The sequence below is a fragment of the Muscardinus avellanarius genome (assembly GCF_963383645.1).
Source record: "Muscardinus avellanarius genome assembly, chromosome: 13".
Classification (NCBI taxonomy): domain Eukaryota; kingdom Metazoa; phylum Chordata; class Mammalia; order Rodentia; family Gliridae; genus Muscardinus; species Muscardinus avellanarius.
In genome coordinates, this window is record NC_137799.1 from 76,940,799 (window position 1) to 76,966,307 (window position 25,509).

The 25,509-nt window shown below is 41.5% G+C and overlaps 1 protein-coding gene across 1 annotated transcript in view; it reads left to right on the plus strand.

The window, feature by feature from the left end:
- Window positions 1-25,509, plus strand: part of GDA (guanine deaminase) — a gene marked incomplete at both ends in the record, with an annotated part of 101,371 nt that overhangs the window by 34,935 nt on the left and 40,927 nt on the right. Inside the window, 3 exons of the mRNA XM_080709338.1 lie at window positions 8,857-8,941; window positions 16,156-16,327; window positions 25,392-25,479. Of these exons, the coding sequence (XP_080565464.1) occupies window positions 8,857-8,941; window positions 16,156-16,327; window positions 25,392-25,479 (345 nt within the window). The remainder of the gene's footprint in view (window positions 1-8,856; window positions 8,942-16,155; window positions 16,328-25,391; window positions 25,480-25,509) is intronic.

Consider the following 25,509-nt stretch of genomic DNA (forward strand, 5'->3'; position numbering starts at 1 on the left):
ATTCTAAGCTAGTGCTGTGCCACCGAGCTATTCCTCCAGCTCAAGAAGAATATCTTATAATGTGAACATTGTATAAAAACAAATTTAAACTTCTGGAAATAAATATGGACTATACACAACCCCATTGTCTGTGGTTACTTTTGCACTATAAAGACGAATTTGTACAACAGAGACAATAGGACCCACCAAACCTGAAATATTTATGTGGCCCTTTAAGGGAAAGTTGCTGACCTGTGGTTTATTATACTGGAGAAGCAGTCACAGTGGGTCTGGAGGAATCTCTGAGATGAACCAAGTCCAGCAGATACCTGTGCGTGCTCTCTGCCATGGGGAATTCATATAATCTGCTCTATTTCCTTATCTATAAGATGAGATCGTTGGCTCTCAAGACCCACACACCTCATGATACTCTTCGCTCCAGTCTACTCCAATAGGCTGACAGGCTTTTCTGTTTGTTTTTGAAGGCAATCTCACTTCACCTTTCTTTTCTGTTAATCTGTTCGATGCAAATTGAGCTAATATGGCAAATGTCATCCCTGTCCAAGAGCGCCAGAAACTTCTCTCTCATCATAGTGACTTTCTGTGTCATGGTGGGAGATGCGTGCCGCTTTATTTGGTTGGATGGCTGTGCTCTTTCACAACGCTGTTTACTCTGTTCCCTGGTTACCAGCCTCTTGCCCAAATCTGCCATCTGGTGTTGGAGGCCTCTGTCTTGCAGGGATTGGTGTTCTGAGCTGACAGGCATTACTCATCTGCCTTTGGCTTTAGTCTTTCTGACTTCCTCATTACTGCTCATCCTAAATTGTCCTGGTTCCAAGTAAGAAAGCACTTGGAGTTGTTCGCTTAACAGAAGGGACTCGATTTCCTCATCTGGAAAAAAAGGGGTTTGGCTGAGAAGGTCCCTGCCAACTGGAACCATCTACGACTTTTGGGTTTTGTGAAACTCGACCGCCCATCTAGACAGTGTGTGGGGTGTGAAGGGGAAGGCCCGCGGGCCATGCCAGGCACGTGTCCCACGGTGGATGAGGGAGTAGATAAGCAACAGCCGCAGAAGCCAAGACAATCCTGGGGTAAAAAGGCCAGGGCCCCACAAAGAAGACACCCATCATAGTTTGTATCTTTGCCACACTCATTTTATAAAACATTTTTAGAGATGTCCTAAAAATGAATCTCAAGGCTGAACCATGACCTATAACGCCCAGCATCCTCCTTGACCCGGCTTCCTGGCCCCTCTGTCTCCTGGTCCTTGTGCTGAATCCCCATGGGCATTTCTGGGGTTTCAAGACATGCTGGGCACATCCCCACCTGGTGGGCCTGGCACTAGCTGTGCCCTGACCCAGAATGCTCTTCCCAGAATAGCCAAGTGGTTCCCTCGCTCCTTCCTACGAATCTGTGCTCCAACATCGTCTCTCAGGAAGACCACCACACCCAACCTTTCAATCCATTCATTCAGCTCCCTTTTTTATTTTTATTTTTATTTTTATTTTGGAGGTACTGGGGATGGAACCCAGGGGCATTCTATTTCCAAGCAACACCCCTAGCCCTATTTTTTTATTCTTTATTTTGAAATAGGGTCTCACTGAGTTGCAGAGGGCCTCACTAAGTAGCTGAAGCTGTCTGCAAACTCCCTTTATTTTTAAATCACAGCACTCACTACTATATGCAATGTGTCTTATATTTATCTTTTATTTGGAATAATGCTATGCACACAGGGGGCACCCGGGAAGTATTTTATGAGCGAATTCATGACTAAGAGGGGTGGGGGGGACATTAAGTACTTGATTTGTGAATTAAAGTTGTCTCCAGCCCAGTTCTTTGATATTATTTATAGTGCACTCTTGTCTGTAACACATCTGTAGCATTTGCTTCTGTGCCCCTGTTTTTTGTCATCATTTAGCCCCCCAGCCCTCCTCCCTTCCCACCCGCCAAACTCTGGTTACTTATCAAGTACCAATTCCCACCTATCCTTGGGCAAATCCTCTTTCCCTCCATCTGAGCTGGTGAGGACGAGTGTGCTCCCTTATCAGCCCCTTCTCCATCTCACTCATCATCTACACGGGTGTCTCAGCTCCCCAATAGGAAGTTCCATGCATGGGGACTAGACTTGTATATTTCTATTAAGACTTTGCATTTTCATATATGTTTTAAATGGACTTGGTCTTATTGTTTTGGCTGGAATAAGTCACTTACTATAACAAATTTGAATCTGAAAGGGTGCAAAAGTGAAAGTGGACTTACTCATTCTGAACCACTATTAACATTTAGACACACCACACTTCAACATTCACGCACACAAACACACCACTCTTACCAAAAATGTGATCACACCTTGCATGATATCTAATCATGTGATTAGCATTGTATCAAGGATAATTTTCCATTCACTAAATATGTTTTCACTGCACTGTTTGGTTGTATCTAGCCAACCCCTCACTGACTGCCCTTGAAGTGCTTGCAATTATTCACTATTGTGTGATGTACACTTTGGGGTAGATGGGATAAAAGATTTGAAGAGATGGTAGATTTAAAATCAGATGTGTGGTTAGCTGGAACATGACTTGACTGGAAAAATAGTCTTTCATACGTTTTTAAAATAATATGCTCCCTAAAAGAATTTTGAGAAATCTTAAAATTTCTTGTACTCTTAAAAGCTGATACATATAATTTTATTAAATTCAAATATAGGTGAAGCCCATAATTTCTAATGAATTTTAAATGTACACATGTTAAAATTCAGTCACGCTATTATTATTATTATTATTATTATTATTATTATTATTATTATTTTTGGTGGTACTGGGGTTCCTGGAAGCCCTTCTATCTCCGGGCTACACTCCCAGACCTATTTTTACATTTTTATTTGGAAACAGGGTCTCCTAAGCCAGCACGAGCGGCTAGCTTCGAACCTGCGCGATCCTCCTGTCTGCCTCCCAAGCGCGGGGATTACAAGCATGTGCCACCACGCCCGGCTCACGCTATTATTTTTTAAGTATTTTTGGTGGAATCAAAATATAGAGATTTGATATCCATTTTAATCTATTTTTTAAAAACCTTAAACTAGCTCCTTTTTAATGGTCTGAAATGTTATACAGTCCCTTTTTCTTCTTGAATTAATAATTTTATTTTACTTTCCTCACAGAGTTTTTGGCTAATGCAATGTATTTTTACACTTGAAAGTCTTTTATTGATTATTTCAGGGCTGGAGATATAGTTCAGTGGTAGAGTGCTTGCCTAGCATGCACAGGCCCTGGATTTGATCCCTAGCAACGCATACACACACACACACACACACACACACACACACACACACACACTCTCTTCCTTTGGTCAACTATTGTAATAAAATTGACTTATATAAATCTAACCACTTTAAAATTTCCAGGAACACAGAGATATTTAAAGATGTATACTACAAACTTTGAAAGATCATTTGCCACATGTAAAATAAAAGGGCTTTGTTTTATTTTTCTACTAGATAATATATCTGTGATTGTTGCTTATTGCTAAAATGAAATTGGGCAGCATATTTTTTTTTCTTCTTTTCTGTTTCTGTGGATGTGAATCCTGAGAAACATTTTCACATAAATCAAAAAGATGGAAATGGAAAGTTATTTTATCACAATATTGACCAATTATTTGAACTCTATATGAGTTGACATTGTATATTAAGCTATAACCAATATATATATATATATATATATATATATATATATATATATATATCCTTATTGTTAGGAACACATTTGAGCTGGATGACTTATGGTTATTCCATTGACCCTGTTGTGTTCTTAGCTCTTATACCACTTGACCACTCAGGTATAGCCCAGAGAAAGAGAAGGCTGGGTTCCACCAGGGCTGGAATCTTATCAGATGAGCATTAATTAAAAGACACTGGAAATGAAAGAATAACAGTGGGATCTAACCTACACAAAGAAAAAGGTGAAAGAAAATGCTTCATGGGCTGGGAAAAAGCAGAGGAGAGATGGTACTGGGAAAGGTCCTTAGGGCAAAGGATTGGTCATCATGGTGGAAGTGGCCAACAGGCAAAGGGGGAAGTGTGGTCACAGGAGTGATCCAGTGGCTTTGTAGGTAGAGCCGTTCTGGGTCATTAATCTGTCCAAGAAGTAGCCATGGGTTTTGTGACTGAATTGAACGAGAACAAGTCAATGAAGACGGGTTCATGGAAACAGGTGGCCATGGACTTCAGAAGAGTTAGAACCACAAAGAGTGAAGGAGGGCTGGCCAACAAGAGAAGGTATGGGGCCAACAGGAGCAACTCTACAGCGGGAGGCAAGGGTTGGTGAAGGAGACCACTGGAGAAAGAAGAAAGATGCTCTGAAAACTAAACAGGGACAGTCTTAACGAATCAGGCTTGTGTGTCTGTCGGAAGCTGCAGGAAAGTGGTTTGGAAGTGGCTCTGGGGACGGAGGCCTCCACACTCACTGCTTCAGCCCGAGATCTAGTACCGGCCCTTTGAGAAGCCGAGTCCTCAGGGGAGAGCTCTGGTTATTACAACAGAGAAACTGGGAGCAGATATTGAAGGCACAGGGGAGCTCGCTGCCTAGGAAGGGCAGCAGCAAGAGGCCGCCATGAGGATGTCGTTAAGCGGGAGGTGTACGGTTTTGTTCAGGCGCATGGATGTAAGAGCTTTATGAAGATCATGTAAAATCAAGATCCCTGGTGTGTGTGTGTGTGTGTGTGTGTGTGTGTGTGTGTGTGTGTGTGGTGAGTGAATTCTAGTTTGGAGACTGACTTAAGAAAACAGAGAGATGGGTGGCGTTGTTCTAGTGGTCTTTGAAGAGTTGGGTCCTTGCCTAACTACTTAAATCTGTGGTAAGTTGTTACATGTGTCTCATCTGGTTGGAATAATGGAGGCTTGACAGGCTGCAGATGCACTGAATTATTATTTCAATGCATTTTTGTTTTTTACTGCCAGTATGTCATGGGCATCATTTTTTTGTACCTATATTATTCAATAAATAATAGTATTTGCTTGTCTTTTTTCTATTTGATTATCTATGCTTATATGTGTGTGTGAACTTTGTTAGTTTTTTGGTAGGAGCATTCTGCTAGCTTTATAGAAATAGAGAGATTTCTTCCTTCCTTCCTTCCTTCCTTCATTTTTCTTTCTTGTGGCACTGGGGATTGAACCCAGCAGTGTTCTACCTCTGAGCTTCAACACCGGCCTTATTTTTATTTTTATTTGGAAACAGGGTCTTGCTAAGTCAGTGAGAGTCTTACAACTTGCTGAGGCTGTCCTCAAACCTGCGATCCTCCCATCTCAGCCTCCAAGTACAAGCATGCACCACCACACCTGGCTTCCATTTTTCTTTACTCTGGAGGTCTTTTCCTAGCACAGAATTCCATCCTTTTGCCAGGTGTGGTGGCGCACGCTTGTAATCCCGCGCTTGGTAGGCTGAGACAGGAGGTTCGAAGCCAGCCTCAGCTGGCTTAAGAGACCCATTTTCCAAATAAGATATAAAATAGGTCTGGGAGTGTAGCTCGGAGGTAGAAGGCCCCCCTGGGTTCCATCCCCAGCATCACAAAAAAAAAAAAAAAAAAAAAAATCCATCCTTCTGCTCTGTAAGTCTCTGACTGTATATTGTCTAATAGAGCAGCCACTAGCCAGATACGTGTTTTGTTTTGAGCACTTGAGATATGACTATTGAGATTTAGGAAATGGATTTTTTTTTTTTTTTGCGGGTCTGGGGATGGAACCCAGGGGCATTCTACCTCAAGCTACACCCCCTGCCCTACTTTTTATTCCTTATTTTGAAACCGGGTCTCACTGAGTTGCAGAGGGCCTCACTAAGTAGCTGAGGCTGTCCGCGAACCTCGATCCTATGATCTCAGCCTCCCAAATGCTGGGATTACAAGCGTGCGCCACCACGTAAACTTTATTTTCAATCTAATTTTCATTAAGTTAACTTAAATTTACTTAGTTTACTCATTTGAATCAATTTTAAAAACATTTTAGTTTTGAAAAACTTTTAAGTGTTTGGAACAACTTGGGTTTGTGAGTCTGCTTTTTGTAAATTATGTCATGTAAATATACAAATGGAGTATTTCGGACAAACTTTAGCAACTGGCTTAAAATGTATTTAAATGAGCCAGGTGTGGCGGCACACACCTGCAATACTACTACTTGGGAGGCTGAGACCAGAGGATCACAGGTTCGACATCAGCATGAGCAACTCAGTGAGACCCTGCTTAAAAACAAAAATAAAGTAAAATAAAAGGGCTGGGGGTGTAGCTCAGAGGTAGAATACTCCTGGATTCAATTTCCGGTACCAGACAAAAACAAACAAAAAAGAAAGAAAATGAAAAAATACTTTAAATGCAAAATGTAATTTTAAAGTCCAACTCCCTATGAAAGGTAATTAATTTTTATATTGATTTTATGTTAAAATGATAATCTTTTATAAACATTGTCTTAAAACATTATTAAAGTTAAATTTTTTTGTGGTATTGGAGGTAGAACCCAGAGGCTTTCTACAGCTGGGCTATACTCTCAGACCTATTTTATATTTTATTTAGAAACAGGGTCTCACTAAATAGCTGAGGCTGGCTTCGAACCTGTGGGATCCTCCTGTCTCAGCCTCCCAAACGCGGGTATTACAAGCATGCGCCACCACACCCAGCTAAAATTAATTTTATATTTCATTTTTATACTTTCATCTTGCTACTAGAAAATCTTAAATTACAGGTGCAGTTTATATTTGTGATGGAAATTGTGTTTCTATTAGATAGCATTGTTCTGAACTAGGTGCTTTTGAAAAAGAGTTTATAAATGTAACTTGGTTTCCTTTAGGTTTACTGATTCATTCAGTTTCTTTCTCCAAAATATACTTTCATCATTTATATTGTTCTTAAAAAACTGTTATTGCAAATATATTTTCGAATGTATTAATGGAGTGCCTTACAATTTTTATTATTTATTTACTTATGGATTTTGCATTGCGCCACCTTTGAGATGTATGATAAAATCTGTTTTTATGGTTTTCTGATCTGCTTTGATTTTTATTGATTCCTCCTTTTTAAACTTTACTCATTTGAACATATTTTAAAACAACTAGCCGGGCGTGGTAGCACACGCTTGTAATCCCCACGCTTGGGAGGCAGAGACAAGAGGATCGCGCAGGTTTGAAGCCAGCTACGTGCGCTGGCTTAGGAGACCCTGTTTCCAAATAAAAATATAAAATAGGTCTGGGAGTGTAGCCCGGAGGTAGAAGGGCTTCCAGGAACCCCAGTACCACCAAAAACAACAACAACAACAACAACAACAACAACAACAAAACAACCACAAACCAAACAAAAAATAAATTAATAAATAAAACAACTGAGTTACTTTTCCTTAATTGTATGAATTACACTTTAATTTTCTCTTCTAATTAAAATTCCATTTTAAAAAAGAAGTATTAATGAATAAAGAAGTCAGCATTTAGTTCTTTTTCAGTTCCACAAACAAACAAATTATTTTTCCTGAGGTATAATGCCTTGCTCCTAATTAGTTAGATGCATTTTACCTAAGTTTTTCAATATTTTGTATTCAATGAAACATTTTCCCCCTAACAATTTAAAGATAAAACAGGAGTGGGCCTGAAGCTGTAACTCAGTGATAGAGCCCAAGACCTTGAGTTGGATCCCTAGCTCTGCAGAAAAACAAAACAAACATAAGCAAACTAACAAGCAAAACAACAAACAAACAAACAAAACAAAAACCCAGGATATTTTCTATAAATGACTCTCAGTCCTTCTTGTCCTCTGTGTGTGTGTGTGTGTGTGTGTGTGTGTGTGTGTTGCAATCCATGCTTATAGAGAAAACAATTCTATCATACTTTAAAAAACAATAACAACAGATATAATTGATCTATCATTTAACATGTTCCAGGCATGTGCTAATTTCATTGCCACAATAATCACGAGTCTTCACAGTAGCCCTGTGAGTATGCCCTAGAGTTATCCCACTTTGCAGATGGGGAAAGCAGACCAAGAAATAGTGAGGGGCCCTTCACAGCCGCCTTGCTGCTGCCCTGGGGCTTCAGCCCTTGCAAACCTAACTCGAGGGGTCACCATCTTCTCTACCTCATACAGTGCCTCTTGCACTTTCTACGTTTGTAGAAAACCACAACACATCTCTTTACAGAAGACGTCTAGCATTTGGACATCAACACAGTTCACGCCGAGTCTCAACTGTCAGATAATTATGTGTTTATGTGACATAGGTTGCTGGTTGACGTCACTCCTGTGACTTGGGTTTTCCATCACAGTCTAACCAAAATCATTTATTCACCTGAGATAAGGTACATTTTCTATGACAATTGTTTCCTTGACTCATTTTCAGGGATGGGAGAGAAATGCATGTCAATTAACCACCTTTAATACCTTTTATCTTCAAATTAGGATTTTTGAAGTCTCATAGACATATATTTGGTAGAAAAGGAGAAATAACACAGTTTCCGTCCATGGATGACCAAAGGCAAAACTCCTGTTTTTTTTTTCCTTCGGAACTCAATCCTGTTTGGTTTCAGATTCTCCTTATTTATCTAATTTTACTATTATTATCATTTGTGTACTGGGGATTGAAGCCAGGGGCATTCAACTTCTGAGCCAAATCCCCAACCCTTGTTTTATTTTTTATTTTAAAACAGGGGCTCACTAAGCTGCTAGAGGCTGGTCTTGGACTTGCGATCCTCCCATCTCAGCCTCCCAAGTCCTGGGATTACAAGCGTGTGTCGCCATACCCAGCTTGAAATACTTCTTTAAAATAAACTCAGCGACAATAATTATATATTTTATGACAACGAATGACTATGATTTATTAATATGTGATTCTTTTCTTCCTTTTAAAGATAGTGTTTTTAGAAGAAGCATCCCAGCAAGAAAAATTGGCCAAAGAATGGTGCTTCAAGCCATGTGAAGTGAGAGAACTGAGCCACCAGTAAGTCGCCAGCGACCTCTCCCCCTTTGCTGGGTGCCATTAACTAGGTTCAGTGACGGAATCCGCCCCAAGGGTGAAGTGCTTACGATTCATTGATTAGCTACTTAGATGAAGGTCCAGAACTCTGAGAACCCAAGGTGTCCATTTTATATATATATATATATATCTTCAGCAAAGATTTGTTGAGCCTCCTGTGTGCGGTGCTAGCACCCGGAAGCAGAAAAGACTGCCGGGACCCTTGTCCTCAGGAGGTTTTCTGCCCTTGTGAACAGGCGCATAAGCCTGGCAGCGGCAGATTATAGCTTCTCCCATAAAGAATGCATGTGGGGGAGGGGTGGAAACGATGGATCCGCTCTTGGGGGCAGAGTCTGAGAAACAGCCACTGTGACCGTGTGGTTAGGGAGAACCTCTGTCCAGATGTGCCCTTGAGCTGCCACCTCAGTGATTTTTAATATTTGTAGAAAATGTGTTTCCCGTGGCAGGTCCGCTATCCTCACAGCCTGCTTCACTTGTTTTATAGAAATGGGAATACTGGCTTTCGGCTCAGACATTTTATCTTGTTTTGGGCCAGCCGTGGGTCCAAAGTCAGGGAGAGTGGCATCACTTTCATTCTGAAGAGACTTTCACAGAAATTGAAACGCTTATGTGAAACGTTTAGTGGAACGCAGGAAGTGGAGGGTTCGAGGTGCCTGGTTTGCATCCTCGCGCTGCGCAGGGTGGCTGGTGGGTGTGGAGTCAGCCACTCTCCTCCTCTGAGCTCATCTGGGCTACTAAGTTCATCTAGGTGTGAGGTCAGGGACAGTGATCACGGTGCTCACAGTTTCCTGGCGTTTGCAGCTGATCTCGCATCTCCTTCCTCCTTCTGTCTCCCCGCCGCCTCTCAGCAGCTTGGAGGTGTGTGGGGAGTGGGCACAGGCAGTCTGCCCGCTGGATTTTCCTAAGAATCTAAGTTGAGAAAGAACAGGCATGTACAGTCACCTACCGTGTGCCCTCGTGATGGGGACTGGAGGGCGGATTGGAGATGGAGGAAATGGAGATTGGGCAGAGGTGAGGGGCTGGGGACTGGTTGGATAATGGGCGAGGGGTGGCTGTACCACAGTTTCTTCAAATTCTTCCTCCCTCTGTATGAGGCTGCATTTGGAGTTAAATTCACCAAAAGTTCACAGTCTGGGGACTCTAGGAGCACTACACCCAGGGGAGTGGTGAGGTAAGACATAGTTTAAATTTTACCTGGGCATGGTGGCACACAGTTGTGATCCCAGTACTTGGTAGGCTGAAACAGGAGGATTGCAGGTTCGAGGCTAGCATTAGCAACTTAGCGAGACCCTGTTTCAACACAGGCTGGGGTGTAGTTCAGAGGTAGAATGCCTCTGGGTTCAACCCCCAGTACCTGTCTCCTCCAAAATAAATAAATTTTGGAGGGAAACTGAGGTTTTTGAAGAAATTTATATTTAAAATGCAAAATGATTCATTATCAAACACAAGTTAAGCTAGGTGTGGTGGCATAAGCTTGTAATCCCAGTATTTGGATGGCTGAGACAGGAGAATCACAGGTTTAAGGCCAGCCTTGGCAATTTAGTGAGGCCCTCCACAACTTACTGAGACCCTGTTTCAAAATAAAGAATAAAAAATGGGGCTGGGGGTATAGCTCAGAGATAGAAGACCCTGGGTTCAATCTCCAATACCGAAAAAATAAATTAAATTAAATAAATGGGTGGATGAGCCCAGCATGATAGCACACGCCTGCAATCCCAGTGCTTGGGAGACTGAGACAGGAGGATCTCAAGTTCAAAGCTAGTGAACAGCATCTTAGTAAGACTCTATTTCAAAATAAAAATAAAAGGGCTGGGGGTGTAGCTCAGTGTAAAGCACCGGGGACCTCAGTACCCCCAGTGGGTGAATATTCTGTTAAGAGCACATAGGGGCACAGACTATTCTTTTTCTTTGCGTCTGATATGGCTTGGCCAGCATTGCAGGTTTGGAAGTTGAAGGTTTTTATGGGGGGGGGTGAGATTTTTCTAATGGGATTATGACAGTGGTTTAAGTAAGGTGGAAAGAGGAAAGCCGACAAGCAGAAGGGAGAGGGAAAGCAGTTTCACTCCTGCTGCTGCTGCCTCCAGCCTTCTTTTCCAGCCTCCTCTTTCAGCCTCGCCCCCCGCCCGCCTGCAGCTGGGCTCCGAGCGTCAGGAGTACAGAGCCCAGGGCTAATCCTGCTGGGCACTGACAAGTGGCAGGTGTGTAGCTGTGCCTGCTACTCCAGTGCTTCCTTTTGCTTAGTCCCCAAAAGGAGGCGGGCTCAAGGACTTCTAACGTGGGTATCTCCCTCTCATACTGCACCTTGGCACATTCTGATATCTGGAGTCATCCTGGAACTGCAATCTCACTTATGTGACTCTTTCTGTTAATAAGCATTTCACAGCGCTTCCTCTTTCCTAACAAGGATGGTAATCGTTCTAGGTGAAAGTCACCCTTCAGGCCCTTCTGTTGCCTCTGCAGATACCGACCCGGCCCCTGAGTTACTTCTCTCTAGTATCCCTGTTCCTGATAAACATGCTCAGGTTTTCCCTACATGAAAAGGAAAAAGTAACTGGTGTGTTCTTTTCATCCTACCTTTTACTAGCAAACATTTTTTTAATACTGGAGTTTGAACCCAGATGAATTCTACAATTTTACCTCTGAGAAGTACCCTCAGCTTTTTTTTATTTTTCAGTACCTAGGGACATTCTACCTCTGAACAATGAACAACTCGTCTAAACCTATTCTTTATTTTAAAACAGGGGCTCACTGAGTTGCCAAGGGCTTCACTAAGCAGCTGAGGCTGTCAGCGAACCCCGATCCTCCTGTCTCAGCTTTGCAGATGCTGGAATTTACAAGCATGCGGCACCACACCCGCCCTCGGCCCTTTTTATTTTTATTTTATAAAAGTCTCGCTAAATTACTGAGGATCTCATTAAGTTTCCAAGGCTGACTTTGAACCTGCGATCCTCCTGACTCAGCCTCCCAAGTACTGGGATTTCAGGTGTGCGCCACTGTGACTGGCTTTTTCTGCCCCACCAAACATTTTTGAAGGCGGCCTCTCCATCTGCTAACACTTGTCTCTCAAGTGCATCACGGTTTCTTCAGCACCTAGGACAGGGACTAAAACAAGTCAGAGACTGAGTACTTTTTAAATAATGGCCTAAATCCCCCCGAAGCTGAGTGCCCCCTTCCAGCCATTGTCCTCTCTTTGACTCACTCTTTTCCTTTGCTTCCTAGAGCCAATAAAAAGATCAAGTGCTGTGTCTCACCCTCTCTGTTCCTGTCGCCATCATCTTTATTCAGAAACTTTATGCTTGGAAAGAGTCTCTCGGCTCTGCCAAACCATGCATTCATCATCATAAACCCAACATGTGCTGGGCATGGTAGTGCACTCCTATGATCCCAGTATTTGAGAGGCTGAGACACGAGGATTGCAGGTTCAAGGTCAGCCTCAGAAACTTAGTGAGAGCCTCAAAAACTTAGAGAGACCTTGTTTCAAAATTAAAAAAAAAAAGGGCTGGGGATGTAGCTCGGAAGTAAAATGCCCCAAGGACCCATCCCCAGTACCAACAAAATAAAATAAATAAATGCAATATGCCACAATCTGGCAAATAAAACCACTGCCACTACCACCGTCACAACAAAAAACCCAAAGAAATAAATATCCTCTTGATCCCTCCATCTTGGCTAACAGATGTGTGATCGTTCACTAAAGGGAATATTCAAGACTTTATATAAAATTTTATTTTTAAAGAAAAGAATTATATAGTGAAATGCATAGATTTAAGGTATATAATTTGATATTTTGACAAAAATCTATGCCCAATGTGTGAAGAACTCACATATAAATCTAGATATAAGACACTCTTATCCAAGAAACATCCCTGGAGCCCTGCCAGTTACTTTCCGGCCCCTTGTAGGCAGCCACTACTCGATTTCTGTCACAAGGGTTACTTTTGCCTGATTGTTTATTTTGTGGTACTGGGGATGGAACCCAGGGGCATTCTACCTCCAAGCTACACTTCTAGCCCTATTTTTTATTCTTTATTTTGAAACCGGGTCTCACTGAGTTGCAAAGGGCCTCACTAAGTAGCTGAGGCTGGCTGCAAACTGTGATCCTCCTGTCTCAGCCTCCCGAATGCTGGGATTACAAGCGTGCGCCTCCATGCCCGGCTGCTTTTGCCTATTTTTGAATCACATACATAGAAGAACTCAATATGTATTCTTTCGTGTCTGCATTCCTCCATTCAGCATCATGTTATCGAGGTTCATCCATATCGTTGTACGTAAGAGTAATTGATTATTTTTTTTGTCGTGCCACAGATTGTTTATCCACATTTTCCTGTGGTGGCTATTTATACTGTTTCCAATTCGGAGCTAGTATGAATAAAGTCGCCGCGAGCATTCTCACGCAATCTGTTTCGTAAGCTTATGTTTTGTTTCACTTGAGTAGCTATCCAGGAATGAACTTGCTTATTGAAACCCTTTATGTTTGGCCATATCTGCACACACACTCTCACCCCTAACATCCTCAACTTGATTAAAAAGTGTTTGAGGACGCAGGAATGCCTTGCTTCTCTTTGGACTCCCCACAAAGGCTTAGCAGAGTTTCTTAACCACAGTGGGCACTTGGGAAATACCATTGGCTTGAACAATTCTAAATGCACAAAGAAGTCACACTGCCATTTCACTTTGTGGTCATGAGGGAAGCAGATCAGAGAGGAACCCACATTCCGTCTTTCCTCCTTGGGTGCTCCCCACGTCATAGGTCTGCTTACTGCCATCTCCTGCCAATCTCACAAGGTGCCACTGTTCTTTATTTCCATGTTGTGAGTTAGCAATTCTGTCACGTGGGGTATAGTGACCAGGAGTGCTGAGACTTCAAACTTCTCCAGCTATAAAGCTGAATCTGGCCGGGCGTGGGGGCACATGCTTGTAATCCCAGTATTTGGACAGCTGAGACAGGAGGTTTGCGGTCAGCCTCTGCTACTTAGTGAGGCCCTCTGCAATTTAGTTTGACCCTGTTTCAAAATCAAGAATAAAAAATAGGACTGGGGATTTAGCTCGGAGGTAGGATGCCCCAGGGTTCAATCGCCAGTACCTCAAAATAAAGCTGAATCTGAGTCTCAGCTCCAGAGCTGGCTAGTTTATGATTACTTTTTTCAAGCTAGTTAAATTTCCTGAATTTAAGTTTAACTTAAGCAAATGAGGGTAATACTCTCACACTTCATAACATTTGTGAGACTTATATCATCATCATGATGAATATTTAATGATGCTTTCCATTGGGTAGGCCCAGCTCTTAGACACATCAATCCTCACTACAACCTTCTGGCAATACTACTGTCCTCATTTTATCTAAGGGGAAACTGAGAAACAGAGCTGACATAACATGCTGGGTATCCCATTGTTGAGTTAGAGTGGAGCCAGACTTCCAGTCCAGACAAAGCATAGAATGGATCCACTTACACCTCTAATACACTGTCTCCCAGTATATCATAGGGGTAAGTGTATTGACACTTCTGTGTCCAATTCCCAGTGCACATGCATCTGCAGGAACTAGTAGCTGCTGTCTCCATCACCACCATCACCATGATCACCATTTCTAACTCTCTTTTTAATTTATTTTTTATTTTCATATATATACTTTTATTGATGCATTATAGTCTCACATCATAACGTAATTCATAGTGATAGTGACATACATGCACTCAGCACTTGTTGGGCTCTCCCCGGCTCTCCCCATTCCTCTCCTCTCCAAACAACATATTGAGATCAGCATTGGTATTCTTACAGATGTATACAATGTCAATGGAAGTGATTCCATCACTGATTCTCCACCTCTCAACCTCCACACGACCACCTCCTTTGGCTCTACTGCAGTTTTTCCTCTATTAAAGTCCCTCTTGTACTTTGATTACTCCCTACATTCCCCATATGAGAGAACACATATGACCCTTCACTTTCTGTGACTGGCTAATCTCACTTAACATAATGTTCTACAGGTTTATCTATTTTCCTGCAATTGATGTTATTTTGTTCTTCATTGCTAAGTAGAGTTCCACCGTACGTATAACCCATAATTTTGTAATCCATTGGTGGACACCTAGCTTGGTTCCATAATTTAGCTATTGTGAGTTCTGCTGCTATGAAATGGGTATGCATATATTACTGTAATTCTCTGATTTCAGTCCCTTTGGAAAGATACCCAGGATAGTTACAGCTGGAGAGCTCTCCTTTTTAGCTTTGTCTTGCATCTGAATGGTATGTGTACATTTGATTCAGTAGCATAAGAAAGCCTTTGTGATGTCAAGTTTAAGTTCAAGTTTCTTATGTGATTAAACATTTGCTTAGGGTAATAGCATGGTAGTAGTAAACAGATGTCTGTTTAGGTGAGTTTAGACACTTAACAGACAATGGTAAAGTGAATTCAATCTTTAGAAGAATTTTAAGTGTCTGCACCTTTCTAGGACTTCCTAGTACAAGAGTGAGTAGAAATGCAAACACTAGTTGGTGGATGAGAGCAGCATTCAGAAACACCCGGAAAATGGGGGTCAGGACATTGCAATCCTTCTTCACATAACTGCACACACTGCAGTGACCCATTTACACTCCTGTCTCCTAAGGTCACCTTTCCCCAACCAACACTTTGCTCTCGCCGCATCTGTTTTAGAACTCAGCCCCTTGGGCTCATGGTGAAGAAAGAGCTTGATTTCTTGCAATCAGCCAAGACCGAGGTGGCCATTGTGCCTAAGTTGGCAGCCACTGTTTCTCATCTTCTGTCACTCTTAGGCATTTCCTCTCCTCAGCTCAACTCTAGAAGTCATGAAGATCTTCTCTCCTGTCTTTACTCTCTGTCTTCTAACCACCCATCATGAGAACAAAGAATGAGGATTAGGCGATGATTTCCCTCCTTTCTTGGGCCATGACTGCTTTGTTTCCGCTCCCAGCTGTGCTTTTTCCTCTTCTCGCCCTCTCTGGCTAACCCCACACCTGCCATTTCAACTCTGGAGCTCTGTATCTCTTAACAAAGCTCCATTCTGATTTCCAGATGACTTCCAGCTGTCAGGTTGCATCAGCTATAAACTTAAGTAGGATGAAAATTTAAACCATCGTCAAGAAAAAAAAAGTGATCTTAAGGTACCGAAAGTGACGAACAGTGTAACTAAATGCTCTTTTTCTTGTTTAATTTGCAGCGAGTTCTTCATGCCTGGGCTAGTTGACACGCACATCCATGCCTCTCAGTACTCCTTTGCTGGGAGTAACGTAGACCTGCCGCTTTTGGCGTGGCTGACCAGATACACATTTCCTGTAGAACACAGATTCCAGAGCATCGACCTTGCTGAGGAAGTCTACACCAGAGTTGTTGTAAGTATCCTGTGTGTGAACATTGTATCATGCATGGTCATCTATAGACATATCCATTTCTAAGGCCCTAATTAAGTTATAAAGCATAGGCCAATGAGTGGTTGGGTGGACCATGGGAATTTTTCAAGTGCTTTTTAGTTCTTTCACAATCCAGTGAGTTTGTGACCACCTCATCTGCACAGCTGGACAGTGGCAAGGAGGGAATTTGAATCTAAGCTCTCAAATACCCAATCTGGTGGGCTTCGCATTACTCTCTTACTTCCCATGTTTTATATTGCCAAATCTGGGTTTAATGCATATGTGTATTCCCTTATTCTTGCCAATTCATAATGCTGTTCTGAGGACCATATGGAATAGCTGGGTGACCTTTGGAAAGTTCTGTGACTCACTTTCCCCATCTGTAAAAAAATAGAGATAATCATAGTACCTACTTTGTAGGATTGTTATGGTAATTCAGCAAGTTAGTATTTGTGAGGTTCTTAAAATAGTGCCTAGCACATGATAAGAGCTCAATGTGTTGGTTCTAAAAATACCCATCAAAATTTAAAAATTAAAAATGTATGCTGGGCGTGATGGTGCACACTTGTAATCCCAGCATTCGGGAGGTTGAGACTGGAGGATCGCGGTTTGCAGACAACCTTAGCTACTTAGTGAGGCCCTCCACAACTCAGAGAGACCCGGTTTCAAAATAAAGAATAAAAAAATAGGGCGGGGGTGTAGCTAGGAGGTCACATGCCCCTGGGATCTATCTCCAGACCCGCAAAAAAAAAAAAAAAAAAAAAAAAAAAAGCCAGGCGTTGTAGTGCATGCCTATAATCCTAGTACTTGGGCTACTGACACAATAGGATTGTGGGTTCGAAGCCTACTTCAGGAACTTAATGAAGCTGTCAGCAACCTAGTAAGACCCTGTTTCCAAATTAAAAATAAAATAGGTCTGGAAGTGTAGGTTGGAAGTAGAATGCTCCTGGATTTGATACTCAGCACCATAAACAAGAGAGAGAGAGAGAGAGAGAGAGAGAAAATTTCAGCCAGGTTCAGTGGTACATATCTGTAATCCAGCAGTAACAGGAAGATCATAGACCAGCCTCAGCAACTTTGGGAGAACCTGTTTAAAAAAAAGTCTAGAAGGGCTGGGAGTGCAACTCAGAGGTAGAAAGGTAGAACACCCTTGGGTTTAACCCCCCAGTACATTTTTTTTTTTTTTTTGGTAATTACATTTACAATGATGTCATCTATTTTGGTAAGTTTGCAAGGAGGGAAAACAGATTGGTCCCAGTTGTCAGGTCACGTGGAAATGTGATTTGAGCATTAACACCACTAGAGGGGACCCTGGGGCTAGTTCAGTCAATGAGCTTTGCTTCAGTGTGTGCCAACTACAAATGAAGGCTCGAAAAACGTCCTTCCTCCTCCTCTTTCAACAAAATCAGCTGCCTTTCTTTTCTAACACTGTGCCCAGAACATGAGCACCCCGAAATACCAGAAAGCTTCTGCAGTAAGGAACCTGCAAAGGCTTTTTCATCTGCCAGCCTGTACCCGTGGACTGTCACTCCTGGGTTTTCTTGTGTCAATTGATAGTTTTTCTTCCAGGATGTTGACTTTGTAGTAGTGACAGTATTATTAGCGTCCCACAGTGACTGACACAGCCACCCCCCTGCTTCCCTGGCCTCCCATCATCCCAGCCGTTCAAAGCAGAAGCAAGTCCAGCATTTGTACACTTGTCTCACTTAATTATAATTCAGTGTAATTGTGGGTCATACATGTTTAGCATGTGTTCACATGACACCGGAAAAACTGAGAAGTTTCAAAAGCTGCACATGAAGTTGCTGGCACATTGTGTTCATGAATTGTGTTAACCACACCAAATCTTTATCCTTGGAATTTATTTATACCTCCCATTGTCCTAAAAAAGGCTTGAAATGGCTAAAAATTGCATTGTATACAGCCAAAGAAAATGAGTCATCAAATCACAGCAAAGAAGAAAAAAGGGAGACGAAAAATAAAACAAAATTAAGAAGTCAATGCATATGAGCTTTGTGGAGGGGGAGGGTGTCCAAGCACTTGACAGAATTTGCCACAAAGTTGGCTTTAAGTTTCAACTACCTGATCCAGAAAGAGAAATCAGTTATGAAATTGCACCATGTACGTGACCTTTAAAAATCACACTTGTAGCTGGGTGTGGTGGTGCACGCTTGTAATCCCATACTTAGGAGGCTGAGATAGAAGGATCACAAGTTGGAGGACAGCCTCAGCAAATAGTTAGACCCTCATTAACCTAGGGAGACCCTGACTCAAAGTAAACATAGAATAGGGCTCTTGGTGTAATTTAGAGATAGAATACACCTGGGTTCAATCCCTGGTATCATAACAAGGAAATAAACAAACAAACAAATAAACCACACCTGTTAAAGCATATATAGGCTGGGTGTAGTGGCACATGCGTGTAATCCAGTACTTGGGAGACTAAGACAGGAGGATCGCAGGTTCAAAGCCAGATTTGACAGCTCAGCGAGGCCCTCAGCAATTTAGTGAGACCCTGTTTCCAAATAAGAAATAAAATCAGGCTAGAGATTTAGCTCAGAGGGAAAATATCTCTGGGTACATTCCCCAGTGAGAAAGAAGGAAAGAAAGGAAGAAAGAAAGAAAGAATGAGAAAGAACCCAGTATTTCTTAATGTGGATTCATACTCATTGTAAAGATGCTGTAGCAGTAAAAAGTTTAACTCTATCCAGACTTTCATGTTTAGAGAGATGAATATCAAAGATTATGCATCTTTAAGCAATAATCTATAAATATTATTTCTTACATCAGAGGATTAACTATTTTATGCCAGTGAATATAAAATAGACTTCATTCCTGATAAGTATTTGATGTGTGCACCCAATGTTTCAGACAATGAGCAGGCCCACACCCTAACAATTGGATGAGCTGAGGGCGTATTTGGCATCTGTTTATAAAGTTGAGATCAGCCGGGCGTGGTGGCACACGCTTGTAATCCCCGCGCCTGGGAGGCTGAGACAGGAGGATCGCATAGATGTTTGAAGCCAGCCTCAGCTACTTACTGAGGCTCTCGGTAACTTAGTGAGACCCTGCTTCCAAATAAAATATAAAATAGGTCTGGGAGTATAGCCCGGAGGTAGAATAGCCCCTGGGCTCCACCCCAGTACCACACACACACAAAAAAGTTGCGATCCACTCACTAGAGCTAGTCACCAGGCTGGCCTCCTGTGGCATTGCAAAAGGGAGCAGAGGAAGTACCCACAGATAGGACCAATAATATTTTGCTGAAATGAAACTTTTTTTTTTCATTTTCTCCTCCAGAAACAACCATAGATCTATTTCAACAAATTTACTCCATACATTCTGGTAGTGGTAGCTTGCTTTGCAAATAATTTAAAATGTAATTTTTTATTAGAAAAAAAATATCCAAGCAGTTCCAAAGACATATCAAGTCATTGTGGTACAAGGTAAAAAGAAAGGGAATCCCCCCCCCCATCATTGTAGCTCCCTGAAATTATCTAATCTGTTAAAAGGTAGGGGGACAGATATTCCAGATCTTTGATTTTCCCCAAGTGGTTTTACTTTGTTATTATTAAGTCATGCGTTAGCTGCAAGAGAATTCTTTTTGAAATTATTTACCTATGACCATCTAATGTGATGATGTCAACCTAATTCCCATTCTTTTTTGGGTAAATTTGCTGGCCCTTAGTATTCTCTCTTCATTCTATTTAACTATCTTATTCAGGTGTGATTGACATAAAAATTGACATACAAAAAGCTGCATGTGATGGATGTCCAATATAACTTGATGGATTTGTAAATAAGCATACATACCTGTGAAATCATCGCTATAGTCAAGGCCATAAGCATGGATATATCACCTCCAAAAGTTCCCTCTCAATCCCTTTAGTTTTTATTTTTCTATTGTGGTAAAAGACTTTCAGTGTAAAAGCTACCCTTTTAGACAGATTTTGAAGAATATAATTGTATACAGTATTTCTGATCATGGCCATTATTCTGTATAATAGATCTCTGGAGCTTGAATGTCTTGCATAACTGAAAGGTTTAAACCCTTTGGCAGCTGGGCGTGGTGGCGCACACTTGTAATCCCCGCGCTTGGGAGGCGGAGACAGGAGGATTGCGCAGGTTCAAAGCTAGCCGCGTGCGCTGGCTTAAGAGACCCTGTTTCCAAATAAAAAAAGTATAAAAATAGGTCTGGGAGTGTAGCCCGGAAGTAGAAGGGTTTCCAGGAACCCCAGTACCACCAAAAAAATAAAAATAAAAAATAAAACCTTTGGCAAACACCTCCTTATTTCCCTCTCTCCCAGCCCCTGGTAGCCTCCATTCTATTCTCTCATTCTGTGAGTTTGACTGCTTTAAATTCTGTGATGATTTGTCCTTCTGTGTCTGGCTTATTTCACTTAGGATAATGTCCTTGTGATCTGTCTCATCGTGTATAGCATGATTTCTTTTAAAAATTAACTACGTGTGTGTGTATGTGTGTGTGTGTGTGTGTGTGTGTGTGTGTGTGTGTAAAATTTCTTTATCTATTCATTTTTCACATTTTTCAGTGGGCATTTAGGTTGATTCCATATCTTGATTATTGAAAATAATATTGCAGTGAACCTAGCACAGGTATGTGTTTGTAATTCTAATTTCATTTCCTTCTGGAAATGAGATTGCTGGGTCAAATGGTAGTTCTATTTTTAATTCTTTGAGAGATTTCTGCCCTGTTTTCCATAGTGGCTGCACTAATTTACATTCTCAATAACAGTGTACAAGGGCTTCCTTTTTTCCACGAGCTTGACAACACTTGTTATGATTTGTTCTTTTGATAACAGTTATTCTAACAGGTGTTAGGCATCTTACAGTAGTGAGATGTGGATCTTTTCTCAATTTGACATATTTATTTATTTATTTATTGGTACTAGGAATTGGACCCAGGGGCATTCTACCTCCGAGCTACACCCCAGTCCTATTTTTTATTTTATTTATTTTTATTTATTTATTTATTTATTTTGCTGTACTGGGGATTGAACCCAGGGGCATTCTACTTCTGAGCTACACTTGCAATCCCATTTTTTTCTGCTTTTTATTTGAAACAGGGTCTCATTAAGTTGCAGAGAATCTTACTAAGTAGCTAAGGCTCACCACGAACCTACAATCCTCCAGTCTTAGCCTCCCAAGTACTGGGATTGTAAGCAAACACCACCACGCCCGGCTCAGTTTGACCTCTTTAAGAAGTAGTTTTTTCAGTTGGAGAATTCTCGTTTTCTGGGAGATCTCTCTCTTTCCCTCCACTGCTTCCTCTCCCTAGTGTCTCTCATCCAATCCCTCTTTCTTCCAGTCACCTCTTTCTTTTGGCACCTGCTGTGAAAAAGACATTGACACTTTCAGATCTATTTTCATGTGTCTGAATTTTTCTTTCTTGCTCCATTCTTAGACAATGTCAATTCCCAGTTTTGCAAATCATTAATTCAGTCCTACTATTATGATAGCTTATTCTTCTCTCAATGAAACACTGTTCTATCTTATTCATCTGGGATGCTAATTTTAATTCACTGTATGTCTCTTGTCTTAGTAGTTTTGCTTCCTTGGGTGTTCATTCAATAAATATTTTCTGATCATGACTAGGGTACAGACACTTCTCTGGTTGCTGGAGATCAAGCTCCTGGCCTTTGTCACTGTGTTAGCTTTTCATCTGGATTCATGATTCTAATGGAGCTTGTTCTTATCTACAACAGACAGGTTCTAAACATCCTCTCCTGCAGTCAGATGTATTTTATGTTATGTACAAAGCATCTTAAAGTTTGGAAAGATGGGCATAAAAATCCAGATTTCCAAAATGTTTTAACCTTTGGGACCAGATGACATCATGGGACTCTCATTTACTTTTTTCCAAATTAACTGAAGCCAGGTGGAGATTGACAAGGGAGGCATGTTTCTTTCTCCCCCTCTCTCTCTCTCTCTCTCTCTCTCTCTCTCTCTCTCTCTCTCTCTCTCTCCCAGAGGCTTTTCTACCTCCAGGCTATACTCCCAGACCTTTTTTATACTTTATTTGGAAACAGGGTCTCACTAAGTTGCTGAGAGCCTCACTAAGTAGCTGAGGCTGGCTTCGAACCTGTGTGATCCTCCTGTCTCAGCCTCCTAAGCGCTGGGATTACAAGCGTGCGCCACCATACATGCCTGACTCCTTCTCTGTTCTCTTTCTTCTAAACTCCTGCAGACACTTGGGCTTTTAACAGCTGTTATTTTACTTCACAAAGAAGGATACCGATGTTGAGAAAATTAGGAAACTTTCTTCAAGTCACATAGGTAATAAAAGGCAAAAAGCAAGCAAGAACCCATTCTGGAAGGATTTCCTCCATACTTTCAAAAAGATCTGCTAAAATCTCAACGTAGTCCAGGTCAACCTTTTCTATGCTAAGTTCTGTTACAGTTCATGCAATGTCAGTTCTGTTTCCTTTTTCTCTTTCTTTCTTTCTCCTCCTCCTCCTCCTCCTCCTCCTCCTCCTCCTCCTCCTCCTCCTCCTCCTCCTCCTTCTTCTTTGTGGTACTAAGGATGGAACCCAGGGGCATAATACCTCTGAGCTACACCCCCAACACTACTTTTTATTCTTTATTTTGAAAGAGGGTCTCACTGAGTTGCAAAGGGCCGCACTAAGTAGCTGAGGCTGTCCGTGAACCGTGATTCTCCTGTCTCAGCCTCCCAAATGCTGGGATTATAAGCGTGCGCCACCACACCAGGCAGTTCTGTTTTCTTAAAAGTCCTTACGGACCACTCTCTCATTTTATTCTGATTGGGATATTCTGTGGCACCGCTAGAATCTGGGCATTCCTTTTGCCTCTTTTCTGTGTTGAATCCCCATTCTCTGGATCCAGGAATCCATTGTATTTGTGTCACTCTTTCATTTTGCTTAAACACATCTTCTGGGTTCTTCCTAAGGAAGAGTTCACTGGGTATTAAATGTTCCAGTATTTGAATATCGAATCCCTTCTCCATTCTACCTCCATGCCTGATTGGCAATTTACCAGGGTATAAAATTATACATTAAAAATAATTTCTCCATGCCAGCCTCAGCTACTTAGTGAGACCCTCTGCAACTTAGTGAGAACTTATTTCAAAAGAAAGAGTTCAAAACAGGGCTGGGGGTGTAGGTCAGAGGTAGAATGCCCCTGGGTTTAATCCTCAATACCACAAGCAAACAAACAAAACCTCTCCAGAATTTTGGAGGAATTTCCAGAATTGTTCTTCTGTCTCCAGCATTGTTGGTGAAAAAATTCATGGCTGTTGTGATTTCTGTTATTTGTCCTTGGCCAGTTTTCTTTTCCCCATGGATTTTACTTTCCTTTCTTTACCTACAGGCTTACTGTCTCCCAAATTTATCCCTATTCGAGTTGTTTTTTATTCATTTTCCTGAGAATTCTGTAAGGGTTTCCAGATTGGAGTCTACTATCTTATCTCAAATGATTTCACCCTCTCCATTTTCTTTAAAAAAAACAAACAAAAAACAAACTTACTTTTGGAACTTTTTCCTGAACGTTGGACCTCTAAATTCAGCCTTTCCTATGTCTTCACTCCTGACTGTTCGTCTTTCTTTTTCTAAGACATTTCTTCTAATTATCTTACAATCTTTCCACTGGCTTCCAAATGTTAAGTATAATATTTTTACTTCTGAAGAGGCCTTGTTCTCTGCTTTTCATAGCATTGTTTATTTGTTGTGGTTGTAATACCTGATTTTACTTTCTTACAGATGTTAGCCATTGTTTTGTTTTTGAACTGGTGTCTCACTAAGTTGCAGAAGGCCTCACTAAGTAGCTGAGGCTGGCCGTGCACCTGTGATCCTCCTCTCTCAGCCTCCCAAGTACTGGGATTACAGGTATGCACCACCATGCCTGGCTATTGCTTCTTTTTTTTCTTTTTAGCCAAGCTTTCTTCTGACTTACAGATTATCCTTTTCCTCAAGATATGTTTGTTTGTTTTAGGGTTTTTCTGCCCTCACTCCTCTTGTTTATAGCGGTTTTCTTCCACTTTCTGTTGAACTCTGGACATGCACTCATGTTTAAGCATGGTGATCTGAGCCGATTGGAAGATCTACGTGGAGTGGCACTAGCTGACTGGGCACCTTGTTATGGGGGGCATAACAAAGTTATGTTAGTGGTAGCAGTGAATAGGCCCCAGATGTCACTGTGAAGGCTTTTTTTTTAGAGCCATGTATTTTCTCAGAATACTTCAGTCCATTTGAAATAGTACATGTGGCATCTGGGGAAGGTGACAGGTGGCCCTGGAGGTCAGCCAGATTTCCGCTTACTCCTCTTCTTCACCTTGTGTTTTGGGGCTGGCCTCCTCTTAAATACTGTTCCGTTTCTGCAAAGAATAAATCTTTCCTACAAGGAACAGGTTAGGGTGGTTGGCTGATTACATCAAGGAAGAGAAGGCTCCTTTCCTGCTCTGAGCACCTGTGCCTGGGTAATTCCCTGCTGGCACCCGCATGCTTCCTACCCTTTGTCCGAAAACTCTGTGTTCAAGTTTTAATCATTTTTTTATCTTCCAAGAAGATATTGAAATGTTTCCTCTGTCTCTATCTTCTCATGTTTTGGGGGATTAATAAACTTAGTACTCCTTGACTGTTGTGTCAGTGGAAATTTGCTAAAAAAAAAGATACATACATGTAAATAATCTGCCAAGTTGAACTAGAAGTCTGTCTGACCCATAATTTTGCTTTGTAACAGAAAAGAAATATCATTTATGTAGTCTCAAGTGCAATAGAAATCTGGATATCTTTAAGCAACTCTAAGAAATAAGGAATTAATTCGTGTCATATTTATGAATTCTGAAACACAGAACCAGCAAGATCTAGGAAATCACAAGCATAACTGCTTCCCCAGCTAACACTGTGGGATTATAAATACTTTTGCCATTTACTGAAGTATATTCCACACCAAGATGGCATACCTTTAAATAAAAACACTTTAAAATTAAAAACTAGAACTCTAATTTCATCTGTGTATGCCATGTGACTTTTCTGAGCCCGTGCAATTCGGGGGTTTTGTGATTTATTTTTAGAGGAGAACGCTAAAGAATGGAACAACCACAGCTTGTTACTTTGGGACGATTCACACTGACTCATCTCTGCTCCTCGCGGAAATTACAGGTGAGTGGAGGAAAGGAATTATGGGAACGT